The following is a 13,528-nucleotide window of genomic DNA, read 5'->3' as shown; positions in this document are numbered from 1 at the left end:
TGATTCTTTTATAGGTGATATAGAAGATGGAGAAGAATATGATGACCCTTTTGCTGGGCCTCCAGACACTATTTCATTAGCCTCAGAAAGATATGATAAAGATGATGAGGCCCCCTCTGATGGTATGTGACATTTTCCCATAGAATATACCTCTTGACACTCTAACACAAAACAGTGCAATGTGTAAAGGTGGAGGTCTTGTCAGAAAGCAGATAAACACAGAGGCTTCAGTTAACTTACCTTTACCAGAACCTTTAAGGAACAGAAGAGCTCTCTCTAGTGGTTTTCCTAAGTATGTAGTTCTTTCTTTTCCTAGGAAATTTTCTTTACTTGAATTTTTAGGAGCGTGCTTGCATCATCGTATGAATATTATCAGTAATTTTGTTGGTTAATTTGATATTATCAGATTCTTGCTTAATTTTATTGTGCTGCTTAATGGCTTGTTGTATTTCATTATTTTATGAATAATGAAAAAGGTTTTTGATCGCTTTTTTCCTGAAAACTTCATACAAAATGAGTTCATAAAATATTAAATTAATTATTCCTACATTGCCTTCTCTCATTGAGACAGGTTTTCATCAAATGCTTCTTTTAATAATACATTTTCATTTTTCTGATTGTCATCTAAAAATATCCTATATTACACAGTAATATTATAGTTTTTTGTATTAATTGAAATGGTAATAAAATTGATTATTTATCTCTTATTAATTTTTAAAAACTTGCCAAAGCTATGAAACTTGTTTTTAGTGTAGAATGTGCTTTCTCTGTTATGCCACCCAGTTGAGTGCATCTGAATCATAGAGACCTATAAGGGTGATATATAGGTACAAATTAATAATGTGTATTGATAAATTAGCCATGCATATTAATTTGTGGCACTCAAAGCTTCACGTAGACATAGAAATGAATAATGCCTTCTGCCACTATATGATGATCAAACTGTGCAGTTCCATCTCTAAATACAATTGCTGAATGAAAATATGCTTCCTGCAACAGAGCACTCCACATTTTATGTTATCCAGATTATTCCCTTTGGAAACATAAATTGCTTTTATGAGGTATAAAATTATGTCTACTGCAGAACAGGGATAAGTCAAGTACATGCATAAGTGATAAACATTCTAACCACTGATTCAGAACAACACAATCTTTTTTTTATATTCAGAACTCTGTACAGTATGTAGCAACAATAATCATATCCATTTTATGTCGAATTTTACATTTTGGCAAACATTTAATATCTATTTTTAAAAGGAAAGAATTTCTTTCTCTTATATTCTCTATTTTTTTAAAAAGAAGCACATTTTTCTTCAGTCACACTTATTATCTGAAACAGAGCATTACCCTTTCTAACCTGATCTTCAAAAGCATTTCTACTAGAAAATGTTTTATAATCGATGAAGTAATATTTTCAGGCAAAACAATGAATTATTATTTGAGTTGAACTATTTTTCAGACACATTACAATGGTTTGTTTTGCTTCTCTGGAAAACATTGGTAGATAGAAATGAGTATGTTTGTATGTATACATATATAGAGAGTACTTATACTCATTATAATATACAGATATGGATACATACACATACAGAATATATTCATAGAATATATATGCTCAGGATTTCTCAAAATAGCATAGATATTTTGATGTACCAGGAAGCATTATGTGCCATCTTGAAAAAATTACAACCTAAGAAATCCAACAATTAAATATATGTGAGAGCCAGTGATTTGTTAGGAAAAGTGAATTGCTATTGTATTTCATGTAAATAATCCTGTAAATAATCATTTACAGGATTATTGTTTTTTTCTTATGAGTAGATAATTTATTATATGTTTGTTTTCATAACCAAATATAAAGAAAATACATTAATAGCATGAAAAAGATTTATTGCTAAAACATTATCAATATTTGAATATTATTTAATAAATTATATTTATGTGTAACATTTAAATTTTTGTTAAATATTGCATTTTCATCAGTGTTTATGTAAGCAATTCTTAGATTGAAAATTTAACTTTTAGTATTATTCATTTTTGGTATATAAATAATGCTGTTTTTGATAATTTTACATTTTCTTCTAAGAATACTATAAATTAATTTTAAAACTACCACTTGAACTTTTAATTTCCACTCTAAAATATCATCTAGTCATATTAGTTTTTCTTCCTGCAGCTTGATTGTTATATGTGTTCTCTTTCCTTTGCTGAATAAATTTTCCTTCATTGTGTGACCTTAGTCTAATGATATATTAATTATAAAATGATAATGCATTTAACAAGTATAACTAAATTAGCACAGGTCACAAAAAGGCCTTTTGTCAAATCAAATTGTTGTTTTGTCCTTTTGACTTTTACCTTATGGTAGGCACTAACAAAGTATCTGAACTTGGATGGATTATAAACTCCAAACATGATATGTATTTTTCATAATGCTAATGTAATTTTCAAGGTGCTAAAAAGGTCAAACCTGCACATCTCTGTGTGCATTCTAAGTTTGTCTTTTCCTTTAATATTTCTTTTTCTCTGTTCCTCTGGTTCAAAAGTTCATTCAGTTCCCAAATGGCTACCTAATTTTCCAGTTATTCCCTCAAGCCATATGTGTTTTGGTTTCTTTATGGTTTATTAGGTACTGTAGGAAAGTAGCATAAGTTATATCTTCTAATGAAATTCAAGCACACTTCAGTGATGCTTCGATTTGATTGCTGGTAGCAATTAAATCACAGCCAAGGAGAATAATGCATAATCTCACAAGGTCCAGACACCCTATAGAAAATGAAAGGGAATGAAAACAGAAAACAAAAACAAGGTCTTCAAACCCTGCCAGACACGCTGTTTCCAGCCTTTTTTTTTTTTTTTTTATTGGCCAACTGCCTGATTGATAGCAAAATCATAACTTGCTGCATGCTAACAGGCAGAGTTCACTTGTAGGTTATTGTGGACTGATAAAGGGTTAGATGGAGTTTTGATTTTCGCATTGGACCTTGGTACACCAGATTAATGGAATTTCAATGAGCGACTAGAGTAGCCACAGCTTTGTCAGAGAAACAGATGGAGATTCTATAGTCATGTCTACTCATTAATACTAGTTGCCTGAAAGGTGTGCTGCTTTTCTATACAAAAGAGTTGATATAATTGATTTTTGAATAGTGCATTGAGAAAAAAGTACCTTATTGATGACTAGAATTGTAACGTAGATGGTGACAGATTTTTGTAAAGCTTGTAGCTTAAAAATATTGTACTTTGTAATTTTTTCTTGTCTCTCTTTGGAAACACTTTTTTGTTTTTATTTTTTGAGGGAAAATACATTTTATAAATGATTGCATGACTGCTGTTAGTTTCATTGTGATTTGGTAATATTTATAAAAATTATGTTTAATAGAAATTTCATTTTATTAGCTTTGTGCTTTTATTTTTTTCTGAAAAACTTAAAACAAATCATAATGGTTTCTAGACTATTGTAGATCACTATTAGAAGTTTTATACTATTGTATGGCTGGATATATTGAGGTGTTAATAGAAATGGTGCATGTCAGTAATCAGATAAAATTAGAGATAATGAAACTCAAAACCTTAAAGAATATCCCTTGTTATACATGTTAGAATGTTTGTTTAGGCACTAAGATGGTAGATGCAGGGTAGCTTTTAGATACTATATAATGATTTGGGTTTCCATTTTTCTATTTTGAAATCATTTTTCATTCATTTTCATTATTTGTAAAAGCAAGCGTCTAACCATATAGCACTGTGGAAAGTCCCTAAGGTAAGGTGAAAGGATTCAGTGAGCTAGAAGACATATATTGGCTCTGCCCATCGATGATAGGTTGAAGGATCACAGTAGACATTTGTTACAAATCTGATTCAGTCCTAGACCATAATCACTTTGTGGATAAGAATCTGGAACCTCTAGGGCGTGAATATAGGAAGACTAAAATGAAGCTAAAGATATAAAACAGTCATTTATTGTCCTGGTATCTTCTTAACTAAAAATTCCCAAGTAATATAGGTTACTAAAAACTGTGAGCATTACAAGAACATAGGTTTGTATGAAAAAATACTGGTTTACTTATGGAACTATTTTTAAAGTTTGGGATTAAGAAAAAAGGCTATGCTCTTTTGATCATAATTTATAATAGTAGATGATTTTTTTTTCTTTTTTGGTATACGTTTTCGTTAAGGAATCCAATATATGAAAACTTGAACTTATAAAACATGTAAATCGCTTATTCCAAAGGATTACTTTAAGGATTATCTCCATGATGCCTATAAATAATGAACTCTTATAATGCATCTACAACAAGCTTAGATATAAATCCATCCATGTGCATAAACATAAATTTAATGGGTAAATTTTTACACATTACACTTTTTTTTTTAACATCTTTATTGGGTATAATTGCTTTACAATGGTGTGTTAGTTTCTGCTTTATGATAGACACCAACTTTTGAGGAAGATTTTTTTGTGTGTAAAGTTAGGTGTAGCACTAATCAGTTCTAGTAAAAGCCAAGCAATAGATGTTTTACTTTTCTCTGGGCTCCAGTAGAATGTGAAATAATATTTAAAACCAGGAAAAACAAGGTTCTTTCAATTACTTACCATTTAGGGTAAATGTTTTCCAACTATAGTATCATGTGGTTTTTGATAATAAAAATCATATTTTTGTATTTTATTCTGAGAATTTAGATTAGTTTGCAACTTACACACATCTTTGTATACATAACATATTGTTGTGCTTGTGTGGTTTTTCTTTTTTAACTTTTTTTTGAGTTCTTTTAATATACCAATTGCTAGCTTGTGTTATAGCAGTATAAGAACAATGATTATTTTAGTCCTTCTGTAATGTGTATAGCCTAGCTTCAGGTACTTTGGTAGAAGTGAGGGGTTATAGTTTGGGGAAATGATAAAAAGTAGAAAACATGTTTTTATACTCAAGATATATATTGTGTGATTGGAGATATAAAGTATACACAGATATAAAATATTTTTATGATTACAAAGGCATATATGAATAAAATAAAAACACATAGCCATTGAGAATCATCTTTTTCATTTTTATGCCATTGAATGGGAAAATACATCACTATAAAACAAAGTGGGCAAATAAGACTATAACAAAGTGGGCTAGATAAGAAATACTGCAAAGGTAATAAAACTCAAATTATGAAAAATAATGCATCTTTAATACAGTAAATTAGCAGTTATTTACACAATTCATGAAGAAAGGAACAAGGTACCTTGGCAAGGCAATGGGGAATTCAAAGATGAAGAAAACAAATTCCTATTTTCAAGAGACTTGTAATCCAGTTGGAAAGAGAAGATAGCCACCTATCAGCAATCTAAGTTCTAACAAGGCAGATTCCGAAAATAGTAACTAGTATGTGTTAAAATATTTAATTGATTTGGTCTGTACCAAGGCAAATAATTGTTATCATTGATTTTCTTCCCTTATTTGTTGACTGAGTCAGTCATATGTTTTGGCATCATGTTGAATAAACCAAAACATAAACTTTATGCCTACATTCTGAGAGATTGTAAATTGTAAATGGAGGGCCTTTTTTTAAAAGTGAGTTTTGCATGGTTCCTGAAGTTTGCTAGAGAGAAAGTGGGAAAATCTGCTGAAAAGAACATTTAGAGTAGAAGTCCAAAAACCAGGTTTTCATACTGATTGGTAATCATTTTGTTGTCAAGGTCAAGTCACTTAGCCTCTCTGGATTTTTATTTTCTGATTTGTGAAATGAAGAGTTTGGACCAGGTGATTGATTAGAAGTTCCCTAGATCTCCAAATGCTTGTGTCCACATTTCAGAATTCGTAAATTTATTGGTGGCACAGAGGTGATTTGCCTGGAGAAGGTAATAACCAGAGGTGATGTTGAATAGGAAGGAGCGCAGTGGGTCTTAGAGGTAAGCAAATGAGGGACAGTAAGAGCTGAATACCAAGTTAAGGAGTTTACCTTTGATTTGGTAGTCATTAAGAGATCCCTGAAGCAATAGACTGATGTGATGTGTGCATATTTGAGGGAGATTGTCCTGGCAGTTAATTGTTGGATGAATCAAGGCAAAGAGACCATGTAGTGGAGGCAGCAAGCTAAGTGCCTTGCTACATTATTCTGAATCTTGACAGCCTCTCTGTGAGGTAGATATCATCACTATTTGACAACGGAGGAAATTCAGGGATAGAGAGGTCAAATGAAGGTCATATAAGTGGCAGAACTGAAATTTGAATTCATGTCTGTCTGACTCCAAGGACCAGGCTCTGCTCTCAAAACCACTATATTTTGCCTCTTCCCCAGCTAAGATACTGTTGCTTTTGGTTCAGAGGGTGTTGATAAGAGCCAGGGTTATAGCAGTAAACATTGCATTGAAAAGGAAGGGATTCTTTTAGCCCCTTCCTACCCAAAGTATGGACTGCAGACCAACTGCAACAGTGTCACCTGGGAGCTTGTTCAAAATGCTAAATCTCTGTCCCCACCCATACCTACTGAATCTGAATTAGCATTTAAACAAGATCCCTATGTACACATTAAAGTTTGAGAAGCTCTGTTCTAATTGTATCGATTACCTTGGCCTTTGTGGCTGAAAAGAAGGGTGAGCCATTGCACTTGGGCTGAATGTGCAGATGTGTACTAAGCATGGCGCTAAGCAATCCCTTCAAGTAGGTAAAAAATATTCTTTACTTCCTGTACTCTTCTGTGGTCCCTCAGCACACTGCACAGGGCCCCTTCCCGACACTACTGTCTGTGGGTAGTTGTCCCAGTTTTGAATCTGTTTCCCCCCTCAAATCAGATTCTCAGTTAAGTACATTGGAGAGGCTTTGATAAATTACCCCTAGGAAAGTTTGCATGTTAATAGAGGAATACCTTAACCCAAGGAAGGTCAAGTCCCACTCACAGATCTTTAGGTATCAGCACTGGGCCAATGGTAATGATATTTTGGCTGTTGCAGAACACTGTATCTTATAAAATTTAGGCACATAACAGACTTATCTTTCTTGCTCTATATATTTGGATTGGGCCTCTGGTCTTTGTTTGGAGAAGTCACAACATATAGCTTCCTGTTTTCAGTTGTGTCTCTGTTTGCAACTGCACCAAAGTGTGAATTAAGAGTTGAAACGTTGAAAAGCAAAGGTTAAGACCATAGACTGACCCACTTGATTTTCGACGAAGGCATGCTAGCCTGGCACATGATTCCGAAGAGAGCTCCCTTCCTCTGAGACGAATTCCTTAGAAGTGGCTGTGCTGGTGCTTGAGGTAGCATCTTAGGAAGGAAAGGGGATTGAGCCATCTTTAATTAATATTTATTGAGAAATATGTCTGACACTGAACCAGATTCTTTCATCTACATTATTTCCTTTAATTGACTCAGAACTACCCCACAAGGGAGACATTTTCCCTATTTTGCTGTTGTGGAAACTGAGACTCAAAAAGTTGACTATCATATCCAACTTAGCAGTAGCAGACTTCAACTCCTTTGATCCTTCTATGCCATGCTGCTTAAAAAATTAGACTAGTTTTTCTTCTACTTACAAGAGACATGCATCTGGTTAAAAATAAAAATGAACAGAAGGGTATACAATAAAACGTAAAAGCCTCCTTTTCTTCCTCGCCCTAACCCCAGAGGCAGCCACTTGTTACAGTGTCTTCTCTAGCTACTGTAGTAACTTTGGGCACACTACTTCCAGTTCTTGTCTGATCAGCCTTGAACAGACTCTGTTGACTCCCTCTATGGTGCATGATTCTGCACACCTCCGTTCCCACTTCTGCCTCCCGATTTTTTATTATTTTATTTTTAGTTCTTTTTGTGTTTGCTTTTGACTTAAATAATGTTCTTCTTATTTTGTAATGCACCAACCTCAGATGGTGGCTATTGACTCTTTGTTATTAAGTATGCGGAAATTAGTGCACCCAGCTCTCCTTCCATCTCTCTTTCCACTCAAATTCCAAATTTGTTCATTAAATTATTTTTGCATTGTTAAGATCTATAACATTTATTTAACATTTTCCTTCATGTTATTGGTTTCCCTCAAAGGTCTGGACAGCCTTGGCTATTGATTCCTGTTTATGAGCATAGCGTAGGTAATTTGTGAGGGGTTCCTTTGCTTTTGCGTGTCTATATCCTGAAAGCCTTTTCCTTTGAATGGGAGGTCTGATTGGGGATTGTGAGTAAAGTGGGCAAGGCTTGCTTGGAGGCAGCCTGCCTACGTGTTAGTGAGGAGCACAGAGGCAGAATGGGACCCCCAGTTGTCAAAAGAAGTAGGACATTACTGAGGCAGAAGTTGAATGCTTTTATTTCATTTCTAGTTACAGGTTTTTAACCCCTTTCCTCCTTTTTTGGTACAGAACTGGGGGTAAGATTAAAGCAATTCCTTTATTAAACCTTCTAAAATTATGGCTCTTGAGAACAAATCACTTATGAGTTAAAGGGGATGACTTTGATTTTATAGAGTCCATCAACAGTTTGGGGGTAGAGTCTACGATTCTTATTCTTTTTTAGCTTTATTGAGATGTAAATAATATAACCATAGAATTTACCCATTTAAAGTATACAATTCAATAGTTTTTAATATATTCACAGAGTTGTACAAGCATCACCCCAATTAATTTTAGAAAATTTTCATTGCCACAAAAAAGAAACCCTGTACCATGAACAGTCACTCCCCATTTTCCCCAAATCTAGACTCCCCTCCCCACCTCATGGGCCTAGGCAACCACAAATCTGCTTTCTTTCTGTATAGATTTGCCTAGTCTGGACATTTCATGTAAATGGAATCACACAATATGTGGCCTTTTGTGCCTGGCTTCTTTTACTTAGCATAGCATTTTCAAGGTTCATTCGTGTTGCAGCACACAGCAGTACTGCATTCCCAATAATGCTTCACTTGTATGGGTATGCCACATTTTGTTTGTCCATTCATCAGTTGATGATTTTTTGAGTTGTTTCTTCTTCTTAGCTATTATTAATAACGCCACAGTGGACATGTGTGTACAAGTTTTTGTGTATGTCTTCATTTCTTCTAACTATATACTGTACCTTGGAATAGAACTGCTGGGTCTTACGTTAACTCTAAGTTTAACTTTTTGAGAAATTGTCAAACTATTTTCCAAAGTGCCATATACCATTTTATGTCCCCACCAGCAATGTGTGCAGGTTTCCACTTCTCCACATCCTCTTCAACACTTGTTATTGTCTGTCTTTATTTTAGCCATCCTAGGGGGTGTTCAGTGGTATCTCATTGTGGTTTTGATTTGCGTTTCTCTAATGACTAATGATGTTGATCATCTTTTCATATGCTTATTGGCCTTTTGTATATCTTCTTTGGAGAAGGCCTAGTCAAATCATTTTTCCATATTTCATTTGGGCTGTCTTTTTATTGTTAAGTTCTAAGAGAACTCTAGCTACCAGTCTCTTATGAGATATATGATTTGTAAATATTTTCTCCAGTTCTGTAAGAACTTAAGTTCTTACACCTTAAGGTGTAAGTTCTTAGGGTGTTCTTAACTTGAGGCTAAGTTATTTCTCAAAATACTGAGTTCTTTAAAGAATTGTGAGATTAATATACTAATTAAAACAGGGACATATCCTAGCCTACCTTTAATATTATTGTTGCTTAATGGATACTTTAGAAACTATGCAGATGGCAGAAAGTAATTTTCTTGCTGTGCTTTTTTCAGCTCAGTGAACTCTCGAATTCTGTAGCCTTTAACATAATTTAAAAAAGAATTCTTGCTTTGTGTTGTTGCAGAAGATATCAATCCCCTCATTTAGCAGTATCATCTATGCCTTTTGAAATGTTAATGCAGTAAGGTTTGCTGCATTACACATATAAATGAATAATCATAAGGCTCTTCTTTCACGTCAGTTTTACTTTAACAAATTATTTCAGAGAACATATAGTCCAAGTAGATTATTTCGTTGATATTCTGACTTTTCTGGGCTAGATCTTGTCAGTGTATAGTTATGGTGGTGGGATCTAAGGGGTGCTGGGGTGATCATCTCAGAAAAATGGTCACTATTTTTAGCTTTCAAGAAAGAAGTTGGTTTGTTTCTTTGAATTTGTTTCTTCTCCTTTGTAAGGATGTGTGTGTGTGTGTGTGTATGTGTTTTGTGTTGCTTTTCTTCCTATATGTCAGTCACTAAACCTAGTAGTCTTGCCACATAAGGGAGCAACGTGAATTATCTAAGCAGTGCTACTCAGTGTGTAGTCTGCAGACTGATCTGAGTCTGTGATCTCTTTGCTACTGGTCTGCAACAATATAAGTACAGAAATTGAGATTAAGCACTTAGAAATGTTTATAACATTTTGACATTCTTGCATTATCCAAATACGTGATCATTATTTTTTCTAGTAATTCATATTATATATAAAATACATACATGTATACCTATATGTGTATACATATTTTTAACCAAAGTATTAATTTGTGATGTTGTGATGTCTTGGGGGGGAAACTGGTCCTTTATCACAGTTAGAAGAATTGATCTAGGGTCAGAGAGAGAATTAATTACAGTAGTCTTAGTATCTTCATCTCCTATCCTTCTGATTTTTGGTTATTTTTTTGGAAGTCTTATATCTTTCTTACATCTTACATCTTTCTCTATATCTTCATCCATAGTCACAGTCATGTTTTAATTTATTTATTAGGTCTATTTTCACTATTGAGGAAATTTTAGGGATTCTAATTCCATTTTTCTTGATATACTTTCAAGTTCCAATGTCATAATTAGATATTTAATTATATTTTATATGAAAGTTCTGAGAGCAGTCTCCAAGTTTGGCTGTCATTGAAGCAAAGATGCTGCCTCGAAGCTTTTCATCTGGAATATCTAGAGAAAATGTTAATGTAATTTGGATACCGTCTAGTTATTTTCCATGCGTAAAAAGCAGAAAAAGATAGTGTAATATTTAAAGACTCTCAGAAAAGTAATTTCATCTCAGAGATGTGCTTTGGTGTCAGTTTGTTTAAGTGTCTTCAAAAGCTCCTCCTCACTTTCTCATACCACCTGTAAGCCACGCTATTTTGAACATGCCCAGCACTTTTTTTTTTTAATACCAAAGGAGGTTAATAAAAAATAATATTTTAATATCAAAAAATAGTAAAATGTCTTACCATGGGGAAAAAGAAATACGCATATATTTCTTTCATTGAATAGCACTTGTTTTGGTATTGGTGTCCTGGGACCTATGTTCTGAGATAAATGTATGCCATAAACTTCTCACATGCTTACAATATGATTTCTTTGTAAAAGAAAATGTGTCTTTTAGGAGGTGAAGAATTGATTGTTTTAAATATAAGTAGTGAGAGAGGGTAACAATGTTGTATGCTTTAGGCAGAGTGCTACACGGAATAAAAGTTTAATTCAACAAATTTTACAGTTTATTTTGTTAGACTGGGGTGTTAATAAGACATGTCACTGCTTTTAAGATGAGCAGAGGAAAGAGAGTTGAGGACCAACTTACTGCTACTTTGGGTCATCAGTTGTCATACTTAACAGAGGTAATAATGGGTAAAGCAAGTAGATAATGGATTAAGCAAGTAGAGATAAGAGCTGTGAGGAATGTCTCAGAAGACAAACAAAAATTTGGTTTGCTGTGGGAGGGGAGGTGAAGTGGGGAAGAGAGACGAGACAGGGATGGGCACCCTTCTGGGGAGCGCATGCGTAAGAAGGACCTGACTAGAGGCTTGTTGGTCACCTTGACGGTGGAGGCAAGGGACAAGGGAGACTAAGTACCCAGAGGGGATATGGGGAAGGACCAACAGTAGATTTCACCATGAGACCTAAGGTGAACCCTGACATTTCGATTCTTTTCTCAAGGAGGTGAGGCCATCTATAAAGGCGACAAGAAGCATCAAGTCTGTTGAGCTTGAAGGAGGATTGAGAAATTTAGTCGAAGAAATTTAAGAGGGAGTCTGAGATATGGGCTAGAGATATGGAGAATCACTGATTTATTTGCCTAAACATGTTGAATGTCATGAGAATGATAAGACTTAACAGAGATCGTAGAAAGAGATAGATTAGGAGGTTCAGAATAGAGACATCTGCCCCAAGTTTCCTCACAGGTAAACCAGGAAAATTGTTGCTTTTGCTTCTAAACATATGATCTTAATTTACAGAATTTTAGAAGCCATTAATTACTTTCATTCCTTAATATGATTATATAGATACGGGGGTACATTTTATCTTGAGTTTTCTTCAGCATTCATTTGAATCCTGGTATGTTCTTAGGCTTTTCTTTTCTCTTTGTTTTTACTGTCTAATCATATTTCTCCTTGTAATTAAGGAATCATATTTATTAACTGTGTTTTGCCCTGGCAGTCTAAGCAATATTAAGCATTAGTTAAGGCAGACGGGATATACTTCTGGTATCTGAAAACTAAATTTTGAAGGGCTTTAAAGAGGATAAAATTTGTACTTCATCATATCAAGGATCAAATTGTATTGTGGTTAAGTGCACAGACTATGGTATTACATGTACCTGGGTTCAATCCTCGTTTGACATTTTGACTTTGGAAAAATTATTTTCTCTCTAAGCCTTAGTTTCTGGGTTTATAAAAATAGGGATAATTGTAGTATCTCATAGGATTGTTGTAAGGATAAGTGCCTGGCACATAGGACTTGGCCATTGTTAGCTCTTGGCTATTGCAATATCACAAGATGACCAAGTGATGAGATGAATAACTTTGTTTTAGTATATATTTTCTCTGGAATTTTTTCTTGTTTTTCTTTTCCATTATAGTTTATTATAAGATACTGATATAGTTCCCTGTGCTATACAGTAGGGCCTTGTTGTTTATCTATTTTATATATGGTAGTTTGTATCTTCAAGTCCCAAACTTTTAAGAATACTTGCTAGTGGATCCTATTTTGTAAATGGATGAATTCTTTTTTGTGACAGTCATTCCCTGTTTTTAAAATCAGGTTGTTAAATATTTGATTTTTTCCAAAGAAATAAACCTGTATCATATAACTACATGTTTCATAATTAAGTACAATTAAAGTCTTAATATTGCTGTCTTGAACTATGTCAACTGGAATTCTGATACTGGTATTTGCAAAGTTATCCTTTGGGTGATAAAAATATATGAAATAAAAGTTAGTGTTTTTATTATATGTAAAATATTTGGATTTTATTTACTAGTAGCTTCTTTAGTTTAAAAAATTTCCCCAATAAATTTTGTCCTGCTCTGTTTTACTATCCACTGAGCTTTTATAAGGTATCTCTCATCATTTTTTTTCTGTTGACATTTTTTTGACTAACATTGAAATACATTTTAATGTATTTTTATGAATCTTTATGGATACTGGAACCTATTGACCTGTGTGAATACAGACACTTCTGTGAACTAGCTGTTCTCCTCTGAGGCTTTAAAAACATTGCTGGTCTGTTATTTAGTCCAGAAATATGAAGGTTTAACAGCTATTTATCCCAAAATTACAGTGAGGGAATGTGTCCTAAGAAGTTGAAATGCTGATGTACATTTTAAGTTTTATAACAGTATTTCAAACAAGCTATTGGAAGTATACAAACAC

At 33.7% G+C, this 13,528-nt stretch overlaps 1 protein-coding gene across 3 annotated transcripts in view; it reads left to right on the top strand.

Moving 5' to 3' along the window:
• SKAP2 (src kinase associated phosphoprotein 2) overlaps window positions 1-13,528 on the top strand; it is a 192,082-nt gene that overhangs the window by 56,134 nt on the left and 122,420 nt on the right. For all 3 annotated transcript variants that reach the window (XM_082472055.1, XM_082472054.1, XM_082472053.1), the window contains one exon: window positions 15-122. In XM_082472055.1, coding sequence (XP_082328181.1) covers window positions 15-122 — 108 coding nt within the window. The remainder of the gene's footprint in view (window positions 1-14; window positions 123-13,528) is intronic.

Source organism: Balaenoptera physalus (assembly GCF_965194825.1).
Source record: "Balaenoptera physalus genome assembly, chromosome: 8".
NCBI classification, from domain to species: Eukaryota; Metazoa; Chordata; class Mammalia; order Artiodactyla; family Balaenopteridae; genus Balaenoptera; species Balaenoptera physalus.
This window is presented reverse-complemented; position numbering and strand designations above follow the sequence as displayed.